Source organism: Manacus candei, unplaced genomic scaffold, assembly GCF_025592945.1.
Source record: "Manacus candei isolate 608988 ecotype Guabito, Panama unplaced genomic scaffold, ASM2559294v1 h1tg000040l, whole genome shotgun sequence".
In the NCBI taxonomy this organism is placed as follows: Eukaryota; Metazoa; Chordata; class Aves; order Passeriformes; family Pipridae; genus Manacus; species Manacus candei.
The window spans coordinates 2,291,177-2,308,759 of NW_026138088.1; the positions used below are offsets into that span (position 1 = coordinate 2,291,177).

At 47.2% G+C, this 17,583-nt stretch overlaps 1 protein-coding gene and 1 long non-coding RNA gene across 2 annotated transcripts in view; one reads left to right on the forward strand and one right to left on the reverse strand.

The window, feature by feature from the left end:
• KPNB1 (karyopherin subunit beta 1) overlaps window positions 1-17,583 on the forward strand; it is a 28,573-nt gene that overhangs the window by 9,894 nt on the left and 1,096 nt on the right. Inside the window, exons 6-19 of the mRNA XM_051794833.1 lie at window positions 952-1,011; window positions 1,115-1,204; window positions 2,534-2,644; window positions 4,933-5,034; window positions 7,051-7,275; window positions 7,859-8,050; window positions 10,348-10,478; window positions 12,140-12,287; window positions 12,574-12,645; window positions 14,270-14,414; window positions 16,005-16,087; window positions 16,662-16,769; window positions 17,018-17,161; window positions 17,248-17,353. Of these exons, the coding sequence (XP_051650793.1) occupies window positions 952-1,011; window positions 1,115-1,204; window positions 2,534-2,644; window positions 4,933-5,034; window positions 7,051-7,275; window positions 7,859-8,050; window positions 10,348-10,478; window positions 12,140-12,287; window positions 12,574-12,645; window positions 14,270-14,414; window positions 16,005-16,087; window positions 16,662-16,769; window positions 17,018-17,161; window positions 17,248-17,353 (1,717 nt within the window). The remainder of the gene's footprint in view (window positions 1-951; window positions 1,012-1,114; window positions 1,205-2,533; window positions 2,645-4,932; window positions 5,035-7,050; window positions 7,276-7,858; window positions 8,051-10,347; window positions 10,479-12,139; window positions 12,288-12,573; window positions 12,646-14,269; window positions 14,415-16,004; window positions 16,088-16,661; window positions 16,770-17,017; window positions 17,162-17,247; window positions 17,354-17,583) is intronic.
• On the reverse strand, window positions 6,063-6,697 carry LOC127474270 (uncharacterized). The gene is made up of 3 exons (XR_007905787.1): window positions 6,638-6,697; window positions 6,229-6,432; window positions 6,063-6,114 (listed from the first exon to the last, which is right to left on the reverse strand). It is a non-coding gene; the product is annotated as an uncharacterized LOC127474270 (long non-coding RNA).

The following is a 17,583-nucleotide window of genomic DNA, read 5'->3' on the forward strand; positions in this document are numbered from 1 at the left end:
GGATAATCCTGTTCTGGCTGAGACTTGGATTCACCTCTAAAAAAATCCCGCGGAAATTTTCGGTGCCGAGGAAACGTTTGGGGTTTTTTTTTTGGGGGAGAGGGGGGGAATGAAGTTGAACTGACCTTAGAGCTGAGCCTGTTGGATGCTCTGCTTTCCTGATCCAGGACCAGCTTGGATCAGCACTTCCTTTCAAGTGCTTGTGGCTCCCATCCAGGTTTGACTTGGCCTCTGGAAATCGTTGGGGGAGGAAAAGTCCAACCTCGGGATGAGCCTCTCTGCAGAGCAGCCAAACCCACTGATTTTGGTTTTTCCTTCTCAGCTTAAGTCTTATCCCTTAGTTCTCTGCCAGGGACAGTGTGGGGAAGGTGGGATTAATGCTGAACCTCCAGCTTAGAGGGGCTTTTCATGGAAACCTCTCCCTAAAATCCTCGGTGGGTGTTGATGGGGGATCAGCTGAGCCTTCCAGAATTGGGGGTGGGAGGTGCAGGATCCATTCAGGCTCCATTTCTGTGGGATCAGTCCTGTTCAATAACCTGTCAAATAATAATAATAATAAACAAATCTGTTCCTTCCTGCCAAAAAGTGGGAATCCAGGTGCTGCCCCCCCCGAGAAATCGATGTCCTGACTGGAATTTTCTGGAAGAAACTGCTGAAAATAGGGAACAGCAGGGATTTTTTTTTACTCCTTTCCCTGAAAAGCTGAGTCTTTATTTCCCTTTTTATTTTAAAGACAGCCAGTTGAACCCTTGCAATGGAAAACTTGGGATTCCCCCTCTGGGGGAGAAATGGTTTAAAATAGTGCAGTGAGTGCCCTGGGCTGCCCCTGGATCTTCAGAACTGCTGCAGGAGGGACTGGGCCAACCCAGGCTCAAACTCAGCCTCCCCAGGAAGCCTCCAGTGCTTTTGTAAAGCCCCTTCTAATGTTCTTTTTTGCTTTCTTTTCTCTAGTCTGAAAGGCACTTTATTATGCAAGTAGTCTGTGAAGCAACACAGTGTCCAGATACAAGGGTGAGTGAATTCAGGGCTTGGTTTGCCCCTGCACCTTCCTGACACCCAAACCCAGGTAAAACAACCAGAATTGTGTTAAATAATCCCTTTTTTTGCCCCAAAGGTACGAGTGGCTGCCTTACAGAACCTGGTGAAGATAATGTCCCTTTATTATCAGTATATGGAGACTTACATGGGGCCTGCTCTGTTTGCTGTGAGTAGTCAGATTTCTTATATTTGCATTTTTGTATCTCATATTTATTCATATTTATAATTCTCATATTTATTTGTATTTATAATTCTCATATTTGTATTTATAATTCTCATATTTGTATTTATAATTCTCATATTTGTATTTATAATTCTCATATTTGTATCTGTATTTCTCATATATATTTGTATTTGTAATTCTCACATGTATTTGTAGCTCTAATTCTCACATTTATGTCCATATTCCTCATAGTTACTTCTGATCTTCCTTTATTTATATTTCTCATACTTATTTCTACAGTGTTCCTTTACTTGTATTTATATTTCTCACATTTATTTGCCTGATCTCCCTGTCCTCCTTTATCCTAATCTTTTACAAAAGTTTCCTTACATTCCTGATTTTTTTCTTCTGCTTGTATTCCTCATTTTTCTTTCTCTTGTATTCCTGATTTTAATCCCTCTGGTATTCCTCATTTTAATTCCTCTGGTATTCCTGATTTTAATTCCCCTTGTATTCCTGATTTTAATTCCCCTTGTATTCCTGATTTTAATTCCCCTTGTATTCCTGATTTTAATTCCCCTTGTATTCCTGATTTTAATTCCCCTTGTATTCCTGATTTTAATTCCTCTGGTATTCCTGATTTTAATTCCTCTGGTATTCCTGATTTTAATTCCCCTGGTATTCCTGATTTTAATCCCTCTGGTATTCCTGATTTTAATCCCTCTTGTATTCCTGATTTTAATTCCCCTTGTATTCCTGATTTTTCTTCCTCTTGTATTCCTGATTTTAGTTCCTCTGGTATTCCTGATTTTAATTCCTCTTGTATTCCTGATTTTAATTCCTCTTGTATTCCTGATGTTTCTTCCTCTTACATTCCTGATGTTTCTTCCTCTTACATTCCTGATGTTTCTTCCTCTTACATTCCTGATGCTTCTTTCTCTTACATTCCTGATTTTAATTCCTCTTGTATTCCTGATTTTAATCCCTCTGGTATTCCTGATTTTAATCCCTCTTGTATTCCTGATTTTAACTCCTCTTGTATTCCTGATTTTAATCCCTCTTGTATTCCTCCTTTCCCTCCCTTTTCCTGGATCCTGACCATCCCTTTCCCTATAAATCCCTGTAACCCCCAGCCCTGAGGCTCCAAATGCTGATTTTGCCCTCCAGCCCTCCCGGGGGGCTCAGATCCAACAACACAACCCCTCTGGAACCTCCAAGAACAAAAACTCCACCGTGGCCTCCGATTTCAGCCACGGGCCCGAAGTGGGGCCGTGGATTCCGGGAGAAACAACTTTTTAAAATGTCCTTTTTCTGGTGTTTTGCCCGTCGCAGATCACGATCGAGGCGATGAAGAGCGACATCGACGAGGTGGCCCTGCAGGGCATCGAGTTCTGGTCCAACGTCTGCGACGAGGAGATGGATCTGGCCATCGAGGCCTCGGAGGTGGGGAGCCCTGGCAAGGCTTGGATCCAGCTGGGAATGCCGTGGGAATGTTCTCCCAAAAAAAGGGGAACCCACCAGAGCCCCCCCAGGCCGGGGCTGCTGCTGAGACTGAGACTGTTCAGGAAAAACAGCAACGTTTTGTTGCCTTATTTATTTTTTTTTTTTCCTTGAAAAAAACCTGCCTTGGTTTCTCCTTTTTGTTTTAAAAGGGGAGCTTTGGAATTCCTGGTTTGGAATTCCCGTTTATGGGGGAGGAATGGTTGGAAGCAGTGCAGTGGTGAGCAGTGCTCAGGTTGTTCTGCCCCACGAGGTGAACGCGAGGCCTCGGCTGAGGGAATTTTCTTTAATCACACATTTAATCTGTGATTAAATTATTTGGGTTGGAAGGACCTTAAAATTCCAGTTCCAGCTCCTGCCAAGGGCAGGGACACTTTCTGTCAGACCAGATTGCTCCAAGCCCTGTCAAAGCTGGTATTTTCTTTAAAATAACCCCATTAACCCACTCTTATTTCTTATTCCCTATTTCCACATCGTGCTGCACTTAAACACAGGTGCTGCTCCTATCCCAGGCCTCTCCCAGATTTTTCCAGTAATGGAATAACAATCAAAAATGTGCTGGTTTAATAACACCAAAGGTTTAGATCTGCACAGTCACTGCCAAGATTTAATCGTGGAATTCCCGGCGTGTTTTGGGTTGGAAGGGACCTTAAAGATCCCATCCCACCCCCTGCCATGGGCAGGGACACCTCCCACTGTCCCAGGTTGCTCCAAGCCCCGTCCAACCTGGCCTTGGACACTTCCAGGGATCCAGGGGCATCCAAAATTTCTCTGGGCAACCTGTGTCAGGGCCTCGCCCCCCTCCCAGGGAGGGATTGGGGTTGGTTTGGAGCTCTGTGGTTCAAGGTAAAGCTCAGAGTGAAGCTCAGCTCTGCCCCTTTCCCTTCCTGGAGCAGATGAAGAGAGGAAAATCCTTCCCAGGCAGGCTGGGAATGGAGCTGGAGGTTCTGGGACAGGTCTGGCTGTGCCAGGCAGGGCTGGGGCTGTGCCAGTGGTACCTGACAGGGACCTGATCCCTTGTTAGCATTCCAGAGCCAGCTCCAGCTCCAGGCTTAACCTGAATGTGCACTCAGCATGTTCTCCAGGCCAGGGAATTCTCAGATCCTGGAGCTGCTGCTCTTGGAGTTGTTGTATTGATGTATCCCAAGGAATCCAGAGCAGTTCTTTAATTCCCTGCTGTTTTGGGGGACTCTGTGCCCTCAAATTTTGGGGTCTGTCTCGGCCATGAGGGGCTCAGTCCTACCCCAGCCTGCAGAAGGATTGATCCCACTCTACACAGCCCATTATTTATGAGTTAAATATAAAACTGTGGCTGGAATAAAAGTAGTTATCCCTTGGAATGGCTGGATTTTGGGGGGTATTGTTCTGCAGGCAGATGCTGTTTGCAGAAATGAACTGCAGAGATCAATAACAGCTGAAACTTTGAAGGGCTGGAGAGATGAATCATTTCCATCTTTAAAAGCAGCTAAATATATATTTATGGTGAATGCTCCCAAAAAAAAAAAGGCAAGGAGAAAAGGACAGGCAGCAGCACGTGGGGTTGGGTGGTTTGCTGAGCACCTTTTGCTCCTTCACCTCGGGGTTAATTAGACCTGGGAACTGAAAATAGGGATAATTGTGCCCTGGGAGGAGGGATCTGGGCATGCATGGAATGGGAAATTCAGCTGGGGTGTTGGAATATTTGATTTGGGTGCAGGGTGTCCTTGAGCTTCCTGGCTTTGGATTTGTGTTGGGGAAGGAGAGGAAAGCATGGAAAGGGAAATTTGGGGGTTATAAGAATTAATACTAACAACAACTACAATAATAATAATAATAATAATAATAATAATAATAATAATATATTTTTCTACTCTATATTGTATATTAGTAATATATATTTACATATTGTACTATTAGTGTAGTGGATATATTAGTATTTATAATAGTATATAATTATAATAGTATTTATAATATAATAGTATTTATAATATAATGTACAGTATCTGTTAAAATATGATGTATGATATAATGTAATCATTATATAATGTATAATATATAATATAATGCATAGTGTGCCTAATATGATGTATAATGTTCTATTATTGTAATATATATATTATGATGTATTTTATATGTATATAATTTTTATATATATTCTATATATATTACATAATAACTTTAAAGGGAGTTTATAATAAATTCATCCTCTTTAGCCACTGAAAACCCCCTTTTTACCCCTTTTTTTTTTCCAGGCAGCAGAACAAGGGAGGCCTCCAGAGCACACCAGCAAGTTCTATGCCAAGGGGGCACTGCAGTATTTGGTGCCAATCCTCACACAGACCTTGACTAAGCAGGTGAGTTCAGAATTCCTGGGGGGGTTGGAGCTCTGGGATCAGGGGGAGTTCAGAATTCCTGGGGGATTTGGAGCTCTGGGATCAGGGTGAGTTCAGAATTCCTGAGGAGTTTGGAGCTCCAGGTCCAGAGCTCTGGGATTAGGGGGAGTTCAGAATTCCTGGGGGGTTTGGAGCTCTTGGATCAGGGGGAGTTCAGAATTCCTGGGGGGTTTGGAGCTCTGGGATCAGGGTGCTCCTTCCTGGCTGCCCTGGGAAGGGGGTTCCTGCTCCCCCTGCTCCCCGAGGGGCTCCAGGTGGTGGCAGTTCCTCGGTCTGTGATGAGGTTTCATGCACCACTCTGAGCAAATGATGCATCAGTTTTGGGGCTGAGACTCTGGAACTGCCTCCAGCAGCTTTTCCCTGCTCGGAAATTTGTGATTTCTGGAGAGGTCTGGTAAGAATTCCCTGTATTCCTAAGGAAATACTGGTGAAATTAAACCCGGTGTTGCACATTCTGAGATCCAGCTCCTGGAATCTTTGAGCCTGGAGTGTTTATTTAGTGCCCATTAAACACTTCCCAGGGACTTGTTTGGGGCTGTGCTTCCCAGGCTAATCAAAACTAATGGAATTGCTGCAGCAGGTCTAATTAGAAAATAAAACTGTTAATTAAGCTGTACGGGACAGAGTTCATTTGGCTGGGAAAAGTGCTCTGAGTGAATCCAGGGAATTGTTTCCCTGTTTGTTTGTTTGTCTTTTTTTTATCCTGGAGTTAAATTGCAGGAGGTTCTCAAGTGCTTGTTAAACAAAACAGGTGAGAGAATCCCAGGCTGAGCTTTTAAAGGGTTTAAGAGCCTGGGCTTAGTGGGGGAAGGAGCTGTTTAACTGGAGCAGGAATTGTGGTTTGCACATCCTCCTAATTCAGGGAAAATCAGAAGGATGTCACCCCATTTTTGGAGGTTTGTAGAGCCAGAAATCCCTGGATTATTTGGAGCAGGAATTCTGATTTGAACATGCTCTTAATTCAAGGAAAATCAGAAGGATTTCACCCAGTTTTGGAAGTTTGTAGAGCCAAAAATCCCTGGATTATTTGGAGCAGGAATTCTACTTTGAACATGCTCTTAATTTAAGGAGAAATAGAAGGATGTCACCTGTTTTTGGAGGTTTGTAGAGCCAAAAATAACCTGGATTATTTGGAGCAGGAATTCTGCTTTGAACATGCTCTTAATTTAAGGAGAAATAGAAGGACATCACCTGCTTTTGGAGGCTCCTAGAGCCAAAAATTCCTGGGTTAATTGAAGCAGGAATTCTGCTTTGAACATCCTCCTAATTCAGGGAAAATAAGAAGGATTTCACCCATTTTTTGAGGTTTGTAGAACCAAAAATCCCTAGATTATTTGGAGCAGGAATTCTGCTTTGAACCTCCTCTTAATTCAAGGAAAATCAGAAGGATATCACCCAGTTTTTGGAGGCTTGCAGGGCTGAAAATCCCTGGGTTAATTGGAGCAGGAATTCTGCTTTGAACATCCTCCTAATTCAGGGAAAATAAGAAGGATTTCACCCATTTTTTGAGGTTTGTAGAACCAAAAATACCTGGATTATTTGGAGCAGGAGTTCTGTTTTGAACATCCTCTTAATTCAAGGAAAATCAGAAAGATTTCACCCAGTTTTGGAAGTTTGTAGAGCCAAAAATAACTTGGATTATTTGGAGCAGGAATTGTTGCCTTAATTTAAGGAAAATTAGAAGGACATCACCTGCTTTTGGAGGCTCCTGGAGCCGAAAATCCCTAGGGATCGCTCCGGGATGGATGATAACGGATCCAGGGGATAAAACTTCCACCTGGATAAGTGGGAGGGAGTTGGGAAAGCGGGTGAGGCCCCTCCAGGTGTGCCAGCAGAGCTTTGCTCCAGGTTGGGAAGGTGCAGAGGGATGGAGTAACCCCTCTGCCAGACTGGGATGGATTGAAATCCGGCGCCAACCGCGGGTGAATTCCGTGAATCCCACGGGTGCTCAGGGACGTTCCCGGCGCTTTTTTCCAGGATGAGAACGACGACGACGACGACTGGAACCCCTGCAAGGCTGCTGGGGTGTGCCTGATGCTGCTGGCCACGTGCTGCGAGGACGACATCGTCCCCCACGTGCTGCCCTTCATCAAGGAGCACATCAAGAACCCCGACTGGAGGTACCGGGACGCGGCCGTGATGGCCTTCGGATGCATCCTGGAAGGGCCAGAGCCCAACCAGCTCAAACCTTTAGTAATACAGGTGAGGTTTGGGGGGGCTTGGAGGGTTAAAAAACCCGTGGGTTTTTGGAGGAATTGTTTCCCTGTTTGTTTGGTTTTTATTTTTGTCTTGGAGTTAAATTGCAGGAGGTTCTCAAGTGCTCGTTAAACAAAACAGGTGAGAGAATCCCAGGCTCTGCTCCTGCCTTCTGAGAGAACAGAGGGTGGAACTGAGCAGAGAGGGGGATTTGCTCCTAAACAGCATCTCTGCTCCTGCCTTCTGAGGGCACAGAGGGTAGAACTGAGCAGAGAGGGGGGTTTGCTCCCAGAGAGCATCTCTGATCCTACTTCTGAGAGAACAGAGGATAGAACTGAGTGGAGAGGGGGGTTTGCTCCCAGAGAGTGTCTCTGCTCCTGCCCTCTGAGAGAACAGAGGGTAGAATTGAGTGGATAAGGGGATTTGCTCCCCAAAAGCATCTCTGATCCTCCTTCTGAGAGAACAGAGGGGGGTTTGATGTCAGGGCAAGGTTTGGAGGTGACGAGGTGGAGGGAGCTGGGTGGGCTGGAGGAATTCAAACCCTGCCTTTTGCACGTGCTGACCTGGCTGCTCCTGGCTGCTGTTGCAGGCCATGCCCACGTTGATAGAGCTGATGAAGGACCCCAGTGTGGTGGTGAGGGACACGACGGCCTGGACGGTGGGGCGGATCTGCGAGATGCTGCCCGAGGCTGCCATCAACGACATCTACCTGGCCCCGCTGCTGCAGTGCCTCATGGAGGGGCTCAGCGCCGAGCCCAGGGTGGCCACCAACGTCTGCTGGGTGAGGAAACCCCTGGGAGCTCGGGGGGAACCCGGCCCAGCCCGGGAATGCTGCTCCCTTGGGATCGCTGGGCTCGGAGGTCGTGTCTGGCTGTTCCCCGTGTCCTCCAGTGGGGTCAGAGAATCCCAGGATCAGCTGGGTTGGAAGGGACCTCTGAGATCATCAAGTCCAACCCTTGATCCACTACCACTGTGGTTCCCAGCCCATGGCACTGATGCCACATCCAGTCTGTCCTTAAACACCTCCAGGGATGGAGAATCCACCCCCTCCCTGGGCAGCCCATTCCAAGGGCTGAGCACCCTCTCTGGAAAGAAATTCTTTCTAATCTCCAACCTAACCCTCCCCTGGCACAGCTGCAGACCCAGCCCTCTTGTCTTGCTGATGGTTGCCTGGGAAAAGAGACCAACCCCCCCCGGCTCCCCCCTCCTGTCAGGGAGTTGCAGAGAGTGAGGAGGTCTCCCCTGAGCCTCCTCTTCTCCAGGCTGAGCCCCCCCAGCTCCCTCAGCCTCTCCTCACAGCACTTGTGCTCCAGTCCCTTCCCCAGCCTCGTTGCTCTCCTCTGGCCCTGCTCCAGCCCCTCCATGTCCTTCCTGAGCTGAGGGCCCAGAGCTGGACACAGCACTCCAGGGGTGGGCTCACCAGTGCTGCTCTGGGCACTTCCAGGGGTGGGGATTCCCTCCTGTTCCTGTTCCCGTGCCTGGCCACTCTGGCCATGAAGGAATTCTCCCTGAGGTCCAACCTGAACCTCCCCTGGAGCAACTTGAGGACGTTTCCTTTTGTCCCCTTGCTTGTTACTGGGAGAAGAGCCCGACCTCCTCCTGTCAGGGAGTTACTGGGATATCTGTGGATACAAATCAATAGATACAGATATGAATACACACATTTATATTTTCCCCATATTTTTCTATATTTCCCCTATATTTTTCTATATTTTCCCTGTATTTTTCTATATTTCTTCACCCCATTTATTTCTTCCCCCATTTATTTCTTCTCATTTATTTCTTTCCTCCGATTTACTTCTTTCCCCCCATTTACTTCTTTCCCCCCGTTTTTTTTCCCCCATTTATTTCTTTCCCCCCCATTTATTTCTTTCCCCCCATTTATTTCTTTTCCTCCCATTTATTTCTCCCCCCATTTATTTTTTTCTTTCTTTCCCCCATTTATGTCTTTTCCCCCATTTTTATTTTCCCCCATTTATTTCTTCCCCCCATTTCTTTCTTTCTCCCCCATTTATTTCTTTCCCCCCATTTCTTTCTTTCCCCCCCATTTATTTCTTTCCCCCCATTTATTTCTTTCCCCCCCATTTATTTCTTTCCCCCCCATTTATTTCTTTTCCCCCCATTTATTTCTTTTCCCCCCATTTATTTCTTTTCCCCCCATTTATTTCTTTTTTCCCCCATTTTTCTTCACCCCATTTATTTCTTCCCCCATTTCTTTTCATATTTCTCTGCATTTTCCTCTATTATTTTTCCCATATTATTTTTCCCATATTTTTACACACACTTAAAAGGTTTGCCAGCTGATTCATGGCTTGCTCAGCCAACCCCACACTGTGGTTGACACTCAAATGATCTCAAAGTCTTTTGTGGCTGTGGGGAAAAAAATTAAGGAACAAATGGATTTTTCAGGAGAAAAAAATGTAATATTCCCTGAGTTTAAAAGTTACCTTCAGTGGAAGCTCCCTGGTGAGGTGTAATGGCTGTTTGGAAAAGAGATGCTGGGATTTAGGGGGGTTTTTTGGGGGAGGCAGCTTAAGGAAAAGGTGGAAAACCTTGTTCACCATCACCTGGATCTGATTCCAGTGGTGATTCCAGAACTAATTGGGGAGCAGGATCCACTCCCAGAGGCACTAATTGGGGAGCAGGATCCACTCCCTGCTGCTCCACATCCCTGCTGGGGTAGAACTGGGTGGAGAGGAGGATTTGCATGTCAAAACAAGCTTCAGGAGTGACAGGAGCTGTTCCTTCCCTCTTCCAGGGGTTTAAAGGCTTCCCCTTCTCCATCACTCACTCCTGGCAAAGGTCCAGGGAGCTTTTTGTGGCTTTTTTGTCTGCTCAGGGGGATGATTACGATGCCTTTTTGAGATGAAAATGAAAATCAGGAAGCTTTTCAACCTCCTCTAAACCCACCTGGCTCAGCACAGTCCCTCTGCACTTGTTAATCCTGGGGGGGGCTTTTTTTGGGGTTTGATTTTTTATTTTTTGGTCCTTACAACGAGCCCTGAGGGAATGTGTGTTCCTGGAGCAGCGAGGCTGAACCCAGGGGAAATAAAACCCCTGTTTTTTGGTGTGTTCCAGGCCTTCTCCAGCCTTGCTGAAGCTGCCTATGAAGCTGCAGATGTGGCTGATGATCAGGAAGAACCAGCAACCTACTGCTTGTCCTCCTCCTTCGAGCTGATCGTGCAGAAACTTCTGGAGACTGCAGACAGGTACCAATCTCTCCTGCTTTTACTTCAAACATCTCCTTTTTTTTAATCTTGAAGCTCTTTTTTTGCCTCGAGTCTCTCCTGTTTTCCTTTAAATCTCCTGTTTTTCAATCTCTCCTGTTTTTACTTTGAATTTCTCCTCTTTTTACTTTTGAATCTCTCCTGTTTTTACTTTTCAATCTCTCCTAGTTTTACTTTTGAATCTGTCCTGTTTTTACTTTGAATCTCTCCTGGTTTTACTTTTCAATCTCTCCTGTTTTTACTGTTGAATCTCTCCTGGTTTTCAGTCTCTCCCCTCTTCCTCTGAATCTCTCATTTTACCTTAAATCTTTTATTTTACTTTAAACTCCCTGTTTTTGAATCTCTCCTGTTTTAGTTTGACTCTCTCCTGGTTTTTACTTTGAATCTCTCCTGGTTTTACTTTTCAATCTCTCCTGGTTTTACTTTGAATCTCCTGTTTTTCAATCTGTCTTGTCTTCCTCTGAATCTCTCATTTTACCTTATATCTGTTATTTTACTTTAAATCCCCTGGTTTTGAATCTCTTGATTTTTCCTTTGAATCTCCCCAATTTTGCTTTTAATCTCTCCTGTTTTTACTTTTGAATCTCTCCCCTCTTCCTCTGAATCTCTCATTTTACCTTCAATCTTTTATTTTAGTTTAACCCCCCTGGTTTTGAATCTCCTGTTTTAGTCTGAATCTCTTGATTTTTCCTTTGAATCTCCCCAGTTTTGCTTTGAATCTCTCCTATTTTACTTCCAATCTCCTCTTTTCCTCTGAATCCCCCCAGTTTTCCTCTAAATCTCTTCTCTTACTTCCAGTCTCCCTTATTTTACTTTTAACCTCTCCTACTTTATCCTGAATCTCCTATTTTTTTTTGAACCCCCTCTACTTTCCTTTCAATCTGAATTTTAAGTGCCCACTTTCACACCCAGCCAGGTTGGCTGCAGGGCCATTGGATAACCAGGAATTTCAGCAGGACACCCAAAATTCCACATTTCCCTGCCTGTTCCCCTCCATCCCTCTCCCCTGGAGGTTCCATCCCTTCCCACCGAGGCAAAAGATTTTTGCTCCCAGCCCTGCAGATGTGAAAACTCAGGGCAAAGCTGCAGTTTTATGGTGCCTTGGAGGTCCCATAAATCCCCCCAGCTCAGAGTTCAGTGCCTGGCTCAGCTCAGTGGAGCCTTTTTGCTGCAGGATTGATCCTCCTTCAACTGTTCCTCGTCTGAAGAGCTCAGTCCAAGCTCTCCCTGCCTAATTTCCATCCAGACAGGAGTGTCTGGCTCAAGGCTCTGGAGCCCATCAGTCACTCTCAGCTGTCTTTCTATCCCAGCTCAGTGCCAGGGGGGTGCCAGAGGGGCACTGATGTGCTGCTCACCTCTCTCTGGGGGCTTCGAGGCTTTTCCTCTCCCTCTCCTCCTTCCCAGATGCTGAAAATCATTAATAGAGAATTGAAAAAAATAAAAAAAAAGAAAAGTGCTAAAAGTGGCTTCATAAATTTCCTTTGCTTTCAAGGCTTGCAATGCAGGGATGCAAGTGCTGCTTGTCACAGCCCTGAAATGTGGCTGTTGCTGGTTTACTAAAATTAAAAAGAAAAAAAAAAAAAAAGTCTGTTTCTAAGCAAGGCTGAGCCACTGGGAGCTGCAAATTATCCCTTCTGTTCCAGGCCTGATGGACACCAGAATAACTTGAGGAGTTCTGCATATGAATCCCTGATGGAAATAGTGAAAAACAGTGCCAAGGACTGTTATCCTGCTGTCCAAAAAACAACCCTGGTCATCATGGAGCGGCTCCAGCAAGTGCTGCAGATGGAGGTGGGTAAATCCCAATTCGACCTCCCCCCTTACAGAGCTGCTGCTCCATCCCTGGGAGTGTCCAAGGCCACGTTGGACAGGGCTTGGAGCAACCTGGGCTGGTGGAAGGTGGGACTGGGTGGGATTTAAGATCCTGGGATTCTCTTTTGAGCTTCCGCGCTGTCCCTCTTGTCTTCAATTTGAAAAAAAACAACCAAAAAACCCTAAAAACCCAAATATTTAAACACAGTGTGGATGTGCTGGTGTTGTCAGAACCCAGTGCAGCCTCTTTTGCCTTGTGTTCCAGTCTCACATCCAGAGCACCTCAGACAGAATCCAGTTCAACGACCTCCAGTCCCTCCTGTGCGCGACTCTCCAGGTGAGTGTCCCGCTGTCCCCCGGGGGTTTTATGGGAATGGGGTGGCTCTGGGGGTGCTCCTGTGCCCCTGAGGAGCCAGGCTTGGGGCCTGTTGATCAGATCTGAATGAGGAGAAGTGGATTTGTGTCCCAGCTGACACGTGGGAGGTGAGACGAGGATCAGAAGCCTCGAGTGGCAGAATTTAGGGCAATTTGAAGCAGGAACACTGTGGGCAGCCTGTTAAAGGTGGGATAAAGGATTGTATGTGCTGTCAGCTTGGCTCCTGTGTTGGCTACAGCCTGAACAACCCCTTTGCTTGGCACAGGCATAAAAAAAAAACCCTCCAGCACGGCTCGAATTCCTTCATCTGCCTCCTGTGGTTGGTGTTCTTATTTCAAATGGCTCTAATTAAAAGGCACCAAGAGGCCTTGAAATGAAACATCTGGTAATGAGCAGTGTGACTGGGAGCACCAGGGCAGTGCAGTTCCTTGGTTACTCCTACAGATCCCACTGAAAACACTTTATTTTTTCTTTTTTCCCCCCAAAATCAGCTCTCAGGAGATTGCTCAGAGCACCCCTTTGGAATCTGGGGTGTTTGTCTCCAGGTTGATTTGAGGAATCATTCATCTGCTCCCTCAAAAGCCTTATGGTTGCTTTCACTCTCCAATTTTTAGGTTAATTTTGAAAAATAATGGGTAGATGGGAATAATCTGTCCTTAAGTTGGGCTTTAAAGGGGAGATTCAGTGTCTGGAATCTCCTTCTGCTGATCCCTGATCTCTCCCAGCACAGCTTTGTTTGCCCCTGGGGAGTGTAAGAGAAGTGGAATTAAACTGCCAATTTTAATTTGTAAACATGTGTTTCTTCATTATCCCAAAATCTGAACCTAAAGCATTTTCTCAGTTGCAGCAAATACTTAAATTCCACTGGGTAAAACTCAGCAGAGGGGCTTTTATCACTGTTAAATGGTCACATACACTGTTTTGTTACAGCATTTTTTATTATTTTACCATAAATCCATTTGTTAATATTTAAAAGGAACGAGAAAATCCCATCCCTGGAGGTGTCCAAGGCCAGTTTGGACAGGGCTTGGAGCAACCTGGGCTTAGTGGAAGGTTGGAATTTGATGATCTCCAAGGTCCCTTCCGACCCAAACCACCCTGTTAATTCTCTAAATCAAGGCTTAATTATTTAAACAGCCTGAGTCCATCTCTTTGGAGTGAAGAATCAACCTTAAAATAATTGTTATTATAAGGAATTGGCCCTTCTCTTTCCATAAAAAGCATTTTCTTTCAACAATCAGCATTTCTAAAGTTGGGCCCGTCCGAGCTCACCCTCTCTGTGACAGAGAAAAGGGACCCTCCTTGCTTCTTTTGTTCTCATAGGATCAAATTTGGGCTGGGCACATTTAATTCCAGCTTACAAATGGAAAGCTGGGAGAACAGCCTATGCAGCAGGAAAGGTAAATTCAGCTCATCCTGTGGCTGCAGAATTGAATGGGAGCAGAATGAAAAGGGATTTTTGTGGCGGCGGAGTTCAAACAGCAGTTCCTTTCTGGGAATGAGGGGGGGGAAAGAGGGGGTGGAAAAGCTTCATGTGGGCTCAGAGGGATGGCAACAGTGGTGGTGTGTCCTCCTGTCCCTGCAGAACGTGCTGAGGAAGGTGCAGCACCAGGATGCCCTGCAGATCTCGGACGTGGTCATGGCCTCGCTGCTGAGGATGTTCCAGAGCACGGCGGGCTCAGGGGGAGTGCAGGAGGATGCCCTGATGGCTGTCAGCACCCTGGTGGAAGGTCAGCTCTGGGCTGGGACAGGGCAGGGCAGCTTTGGATCCTGCTGGTTTGGTTTGTGGGGGGGGGGAAAAATAGCATCAGGTGCTGGTTTTGCTCGAGGCGTCGTGTGAGCACCCCTGGGATGGAGAAGCTGTGGCTGCACTTCATAGAATCATAAAATCAGAGAATCAGCTGGGTTGGAAAAGACCTCTGAGATCATCAAGTCCAACCCTTGACCCAACCCCCCCGTGGTTCCCAGACCATGGCACTGATGCCACATCCAGTCTGTTCTTAAAAACCTCCAGGGATGGAGAATCCACCCTGGGCAGCCCATTCCAATGGCTGAGCACCCTCCCTGGAAAGAAATTCTGATATCCAACCTAAACCTCCCCTGGCACAGCTGAAGACCCAGCCCTCTTGTCCTATTGCTGGTTGCCTGGGAAAGGAGATCAACTCCCACCCAGCTCCCCCCTCCTGTCAGGGAGTTGCAGAGAGTGAGGAGGTCTCCCCTGAGCCTCCTCTTCTCCAGGCTGAACAGCCCCAGCTCCCTCAGCCTCTCCTCACAGCACTTGTGCTCCAGTCCCTTCCCCAGCCTCGTTGCACTTCCATCCCTGGAAGTGTCCAAGACCAGGCTGGAGCAGCCTGGGCCAGTGGAAGGTGTCCCTGCCCATGGAATGTGGTGATCTCTGAGGTCCTTCCCAGCCAAACTGTTCTAATTCTGCACCCAAATTCAGGTTAATCCAGCAGAAGTTTCCAGTGCCTGGACACTGGACATTTGTTGACCTTAGTGAGGAAGGAGGTTCTGCTGGCTGGGATTTCCCATTGGAATGTCAGGTCTGACCCTACAGATCTGTGTATCATTGCTCCTCCTTTTCCTGGAGAAATGGACTCAGGAAGGGGATATTGGGAAGGAATTCTTCCCTGTGGGGGTGGAGAGGGGCTGGAATGGATTTCCCAGAGAAGCTGTGGCTGCCCCATCCCTGGAAGTGTCCAAGGGACTTGGAGCAACCTGGGCTAGTGGAAGGTGTCCCTGAGAGTAGAACTGGATGATCCTTAAGGTCCCTTCCAACCCAAACCATCCTGTGTTCCATGATCTCGCCATGTCTGAGCCTGGCTGGTTATTCCAGATTTCTGTTCCACGAAGGAATGGTTTGGTTTCAGTTTATAATCTTGCCACAGAGCAAATTTTGCCAGGAAAAAAAAAAAACCAAACAAACACCTCAAATTAGTGCTGCTCTGTCCAGTTCCCATCCCAAGGGAACCTGTTCCCTTGGAGCAGCTCCAGGACAGATTGGATGTTACCTGAGTGATTCACCCCCCCTGGTGACTCAGGGCTGTTCTGGCTGTGGATTTACAGCCACTGCTCTTGTTTATCACAAATCACAGTGGCAAAAATCCGCAGGGAATTTGGCTCTTGGGAATCTCCAGGTGGCCCTGGACACATTTCAGTGCCTCTCATTTCCTGGGGGTTGCCTGGAGGAGAATTGATTTCCCCTGGGTTTGGGTGGGATGCAGTGGTGAGCTGCTGACTTGTTGAACTCCAGCAAAATAGGATTCTGGTCACAAATGTTTTTTTTTTTTCTTTCTAACTGGAATATTTTCCACACACAGTCTTAGGTGGAGAGTTCCTGAAGTACATGGATGCCTTCAAACCCTTCCTTGGCATTGGACTGAAGAACTATGCCGAGTACCAGGTAGAGATCCAAGACTTTGCTCCCTTTGCCCAGAGAAGCTGTGGCTGCCCCTGGATCCCTGGAAGTGTCCAAGGCCAGGTTGGAGCAACCTGGGCTAGTGGAAGGTGTCCCTGCCCACAGCAAGGGGTGGAATGTGATGATCTTTAAAGTCCCTTCCAGCCCCAACCAGTCTAATTCTGTGCATAAATTCAGACTTAGTGGAGCAGAAGCCTCCAGTGCCTGGACACTGCACATTTGCTGGCCTTGATGAGGAAGGAGGTCCTGCTGGATGGGATTTCCCACTGGAATGTCGAGCCCTGGTGCCCTCCAAGGGGGTGGGTGCTGAGACACGACGTGTTTGGGTTTGCTCAGACTCAGTCCCTGTCTCTCCATGGGCACCTGGATCTCTGCTCTGGGGTTAAGGAAGCAGGTTAAGGAAGCAGGAACTGCCCAGGGACTCCTCAGCTGCTCTCAGGGTCGTTATTCCCCGTGGTTTAATTAACCTCTCCCCACTCCAGAGTGCTGGAAGGAGCAGGATCCGGGAGGCTGGAGCAGGGACTGACTCACACTGGGGGTGTTGCTGTGCTATTTGCAGGTCTGCCTGTCTGCAGTGGGCCTGGTTGGGGACTTGTGCAGAGCCCTGCAGTCCAACATCCTGCCTTTCTGTGACGAGGTTATGCAGCTGCTCCTGGAGAACTTGGGGGTGAGTGTTTCCCTCCTCATTAGTAACAGTTGGCTGCACACTCCGAGGGAGGTGGGAGGTGGGAGAAGCACAAGTGTTAGGAATGCTCGGATCATCTCCTGTTTGACAACTATCTTGCTTACTATTTGAACGGGATCCAAACTTATTGGGGGCAAGGATTTGCATTTGGAGTAAATAATCTGCATTTATTTGGCTCCGGCCCCCTTCCCAAAAAAACTGAACGTTGGCCCTGCTGGAATCTCTTCCAGAATGAAAATGTCCATAGGTCTGTGAAGCCCCAGATCCTCTCAGTGTTTGGGGACATCGCCCTGGCCATTGGGGGGGAGTTTAAGAAGTACCTGGACGTGGTGCTGAACACCCTCCAACAGGCATCCCAGGCACAGGTGGACAAGGTAAGGTGTGCCCAGCCCAGCAAGGGGCTGTGCTCGTCCTCAGGGTGTTCCCAGTGTCTCATTCCCATTCCTGTGGCCCTTTCCAGTCTGACTATGACATGGTGGATTACCTGAACGAGCTGAGGGAGGGCTGCCTGGAAGCCTACACTGGGATCATCCAGGGATTGAAGGGAGACCAGGAGAACGTGCACCGTGAGTACCCTGGGCTGGGATCACGGGAATGCTGAGGTTGGGAAAGATCCTTAAGGATCTGTCAGCCCAGCACTGCTGTGTCACCTCTGACCCACATCCCCAAGTGCCACATCCCACATGGGTTTTGGATATTCCAGGGATGTGACTCCACCACTGCCCTGTGCCGGTGCTTTACAACCCTTTCCATGAAGGAATTTTCCCACATATCCCATCTGAACCTCCCCTGCTGC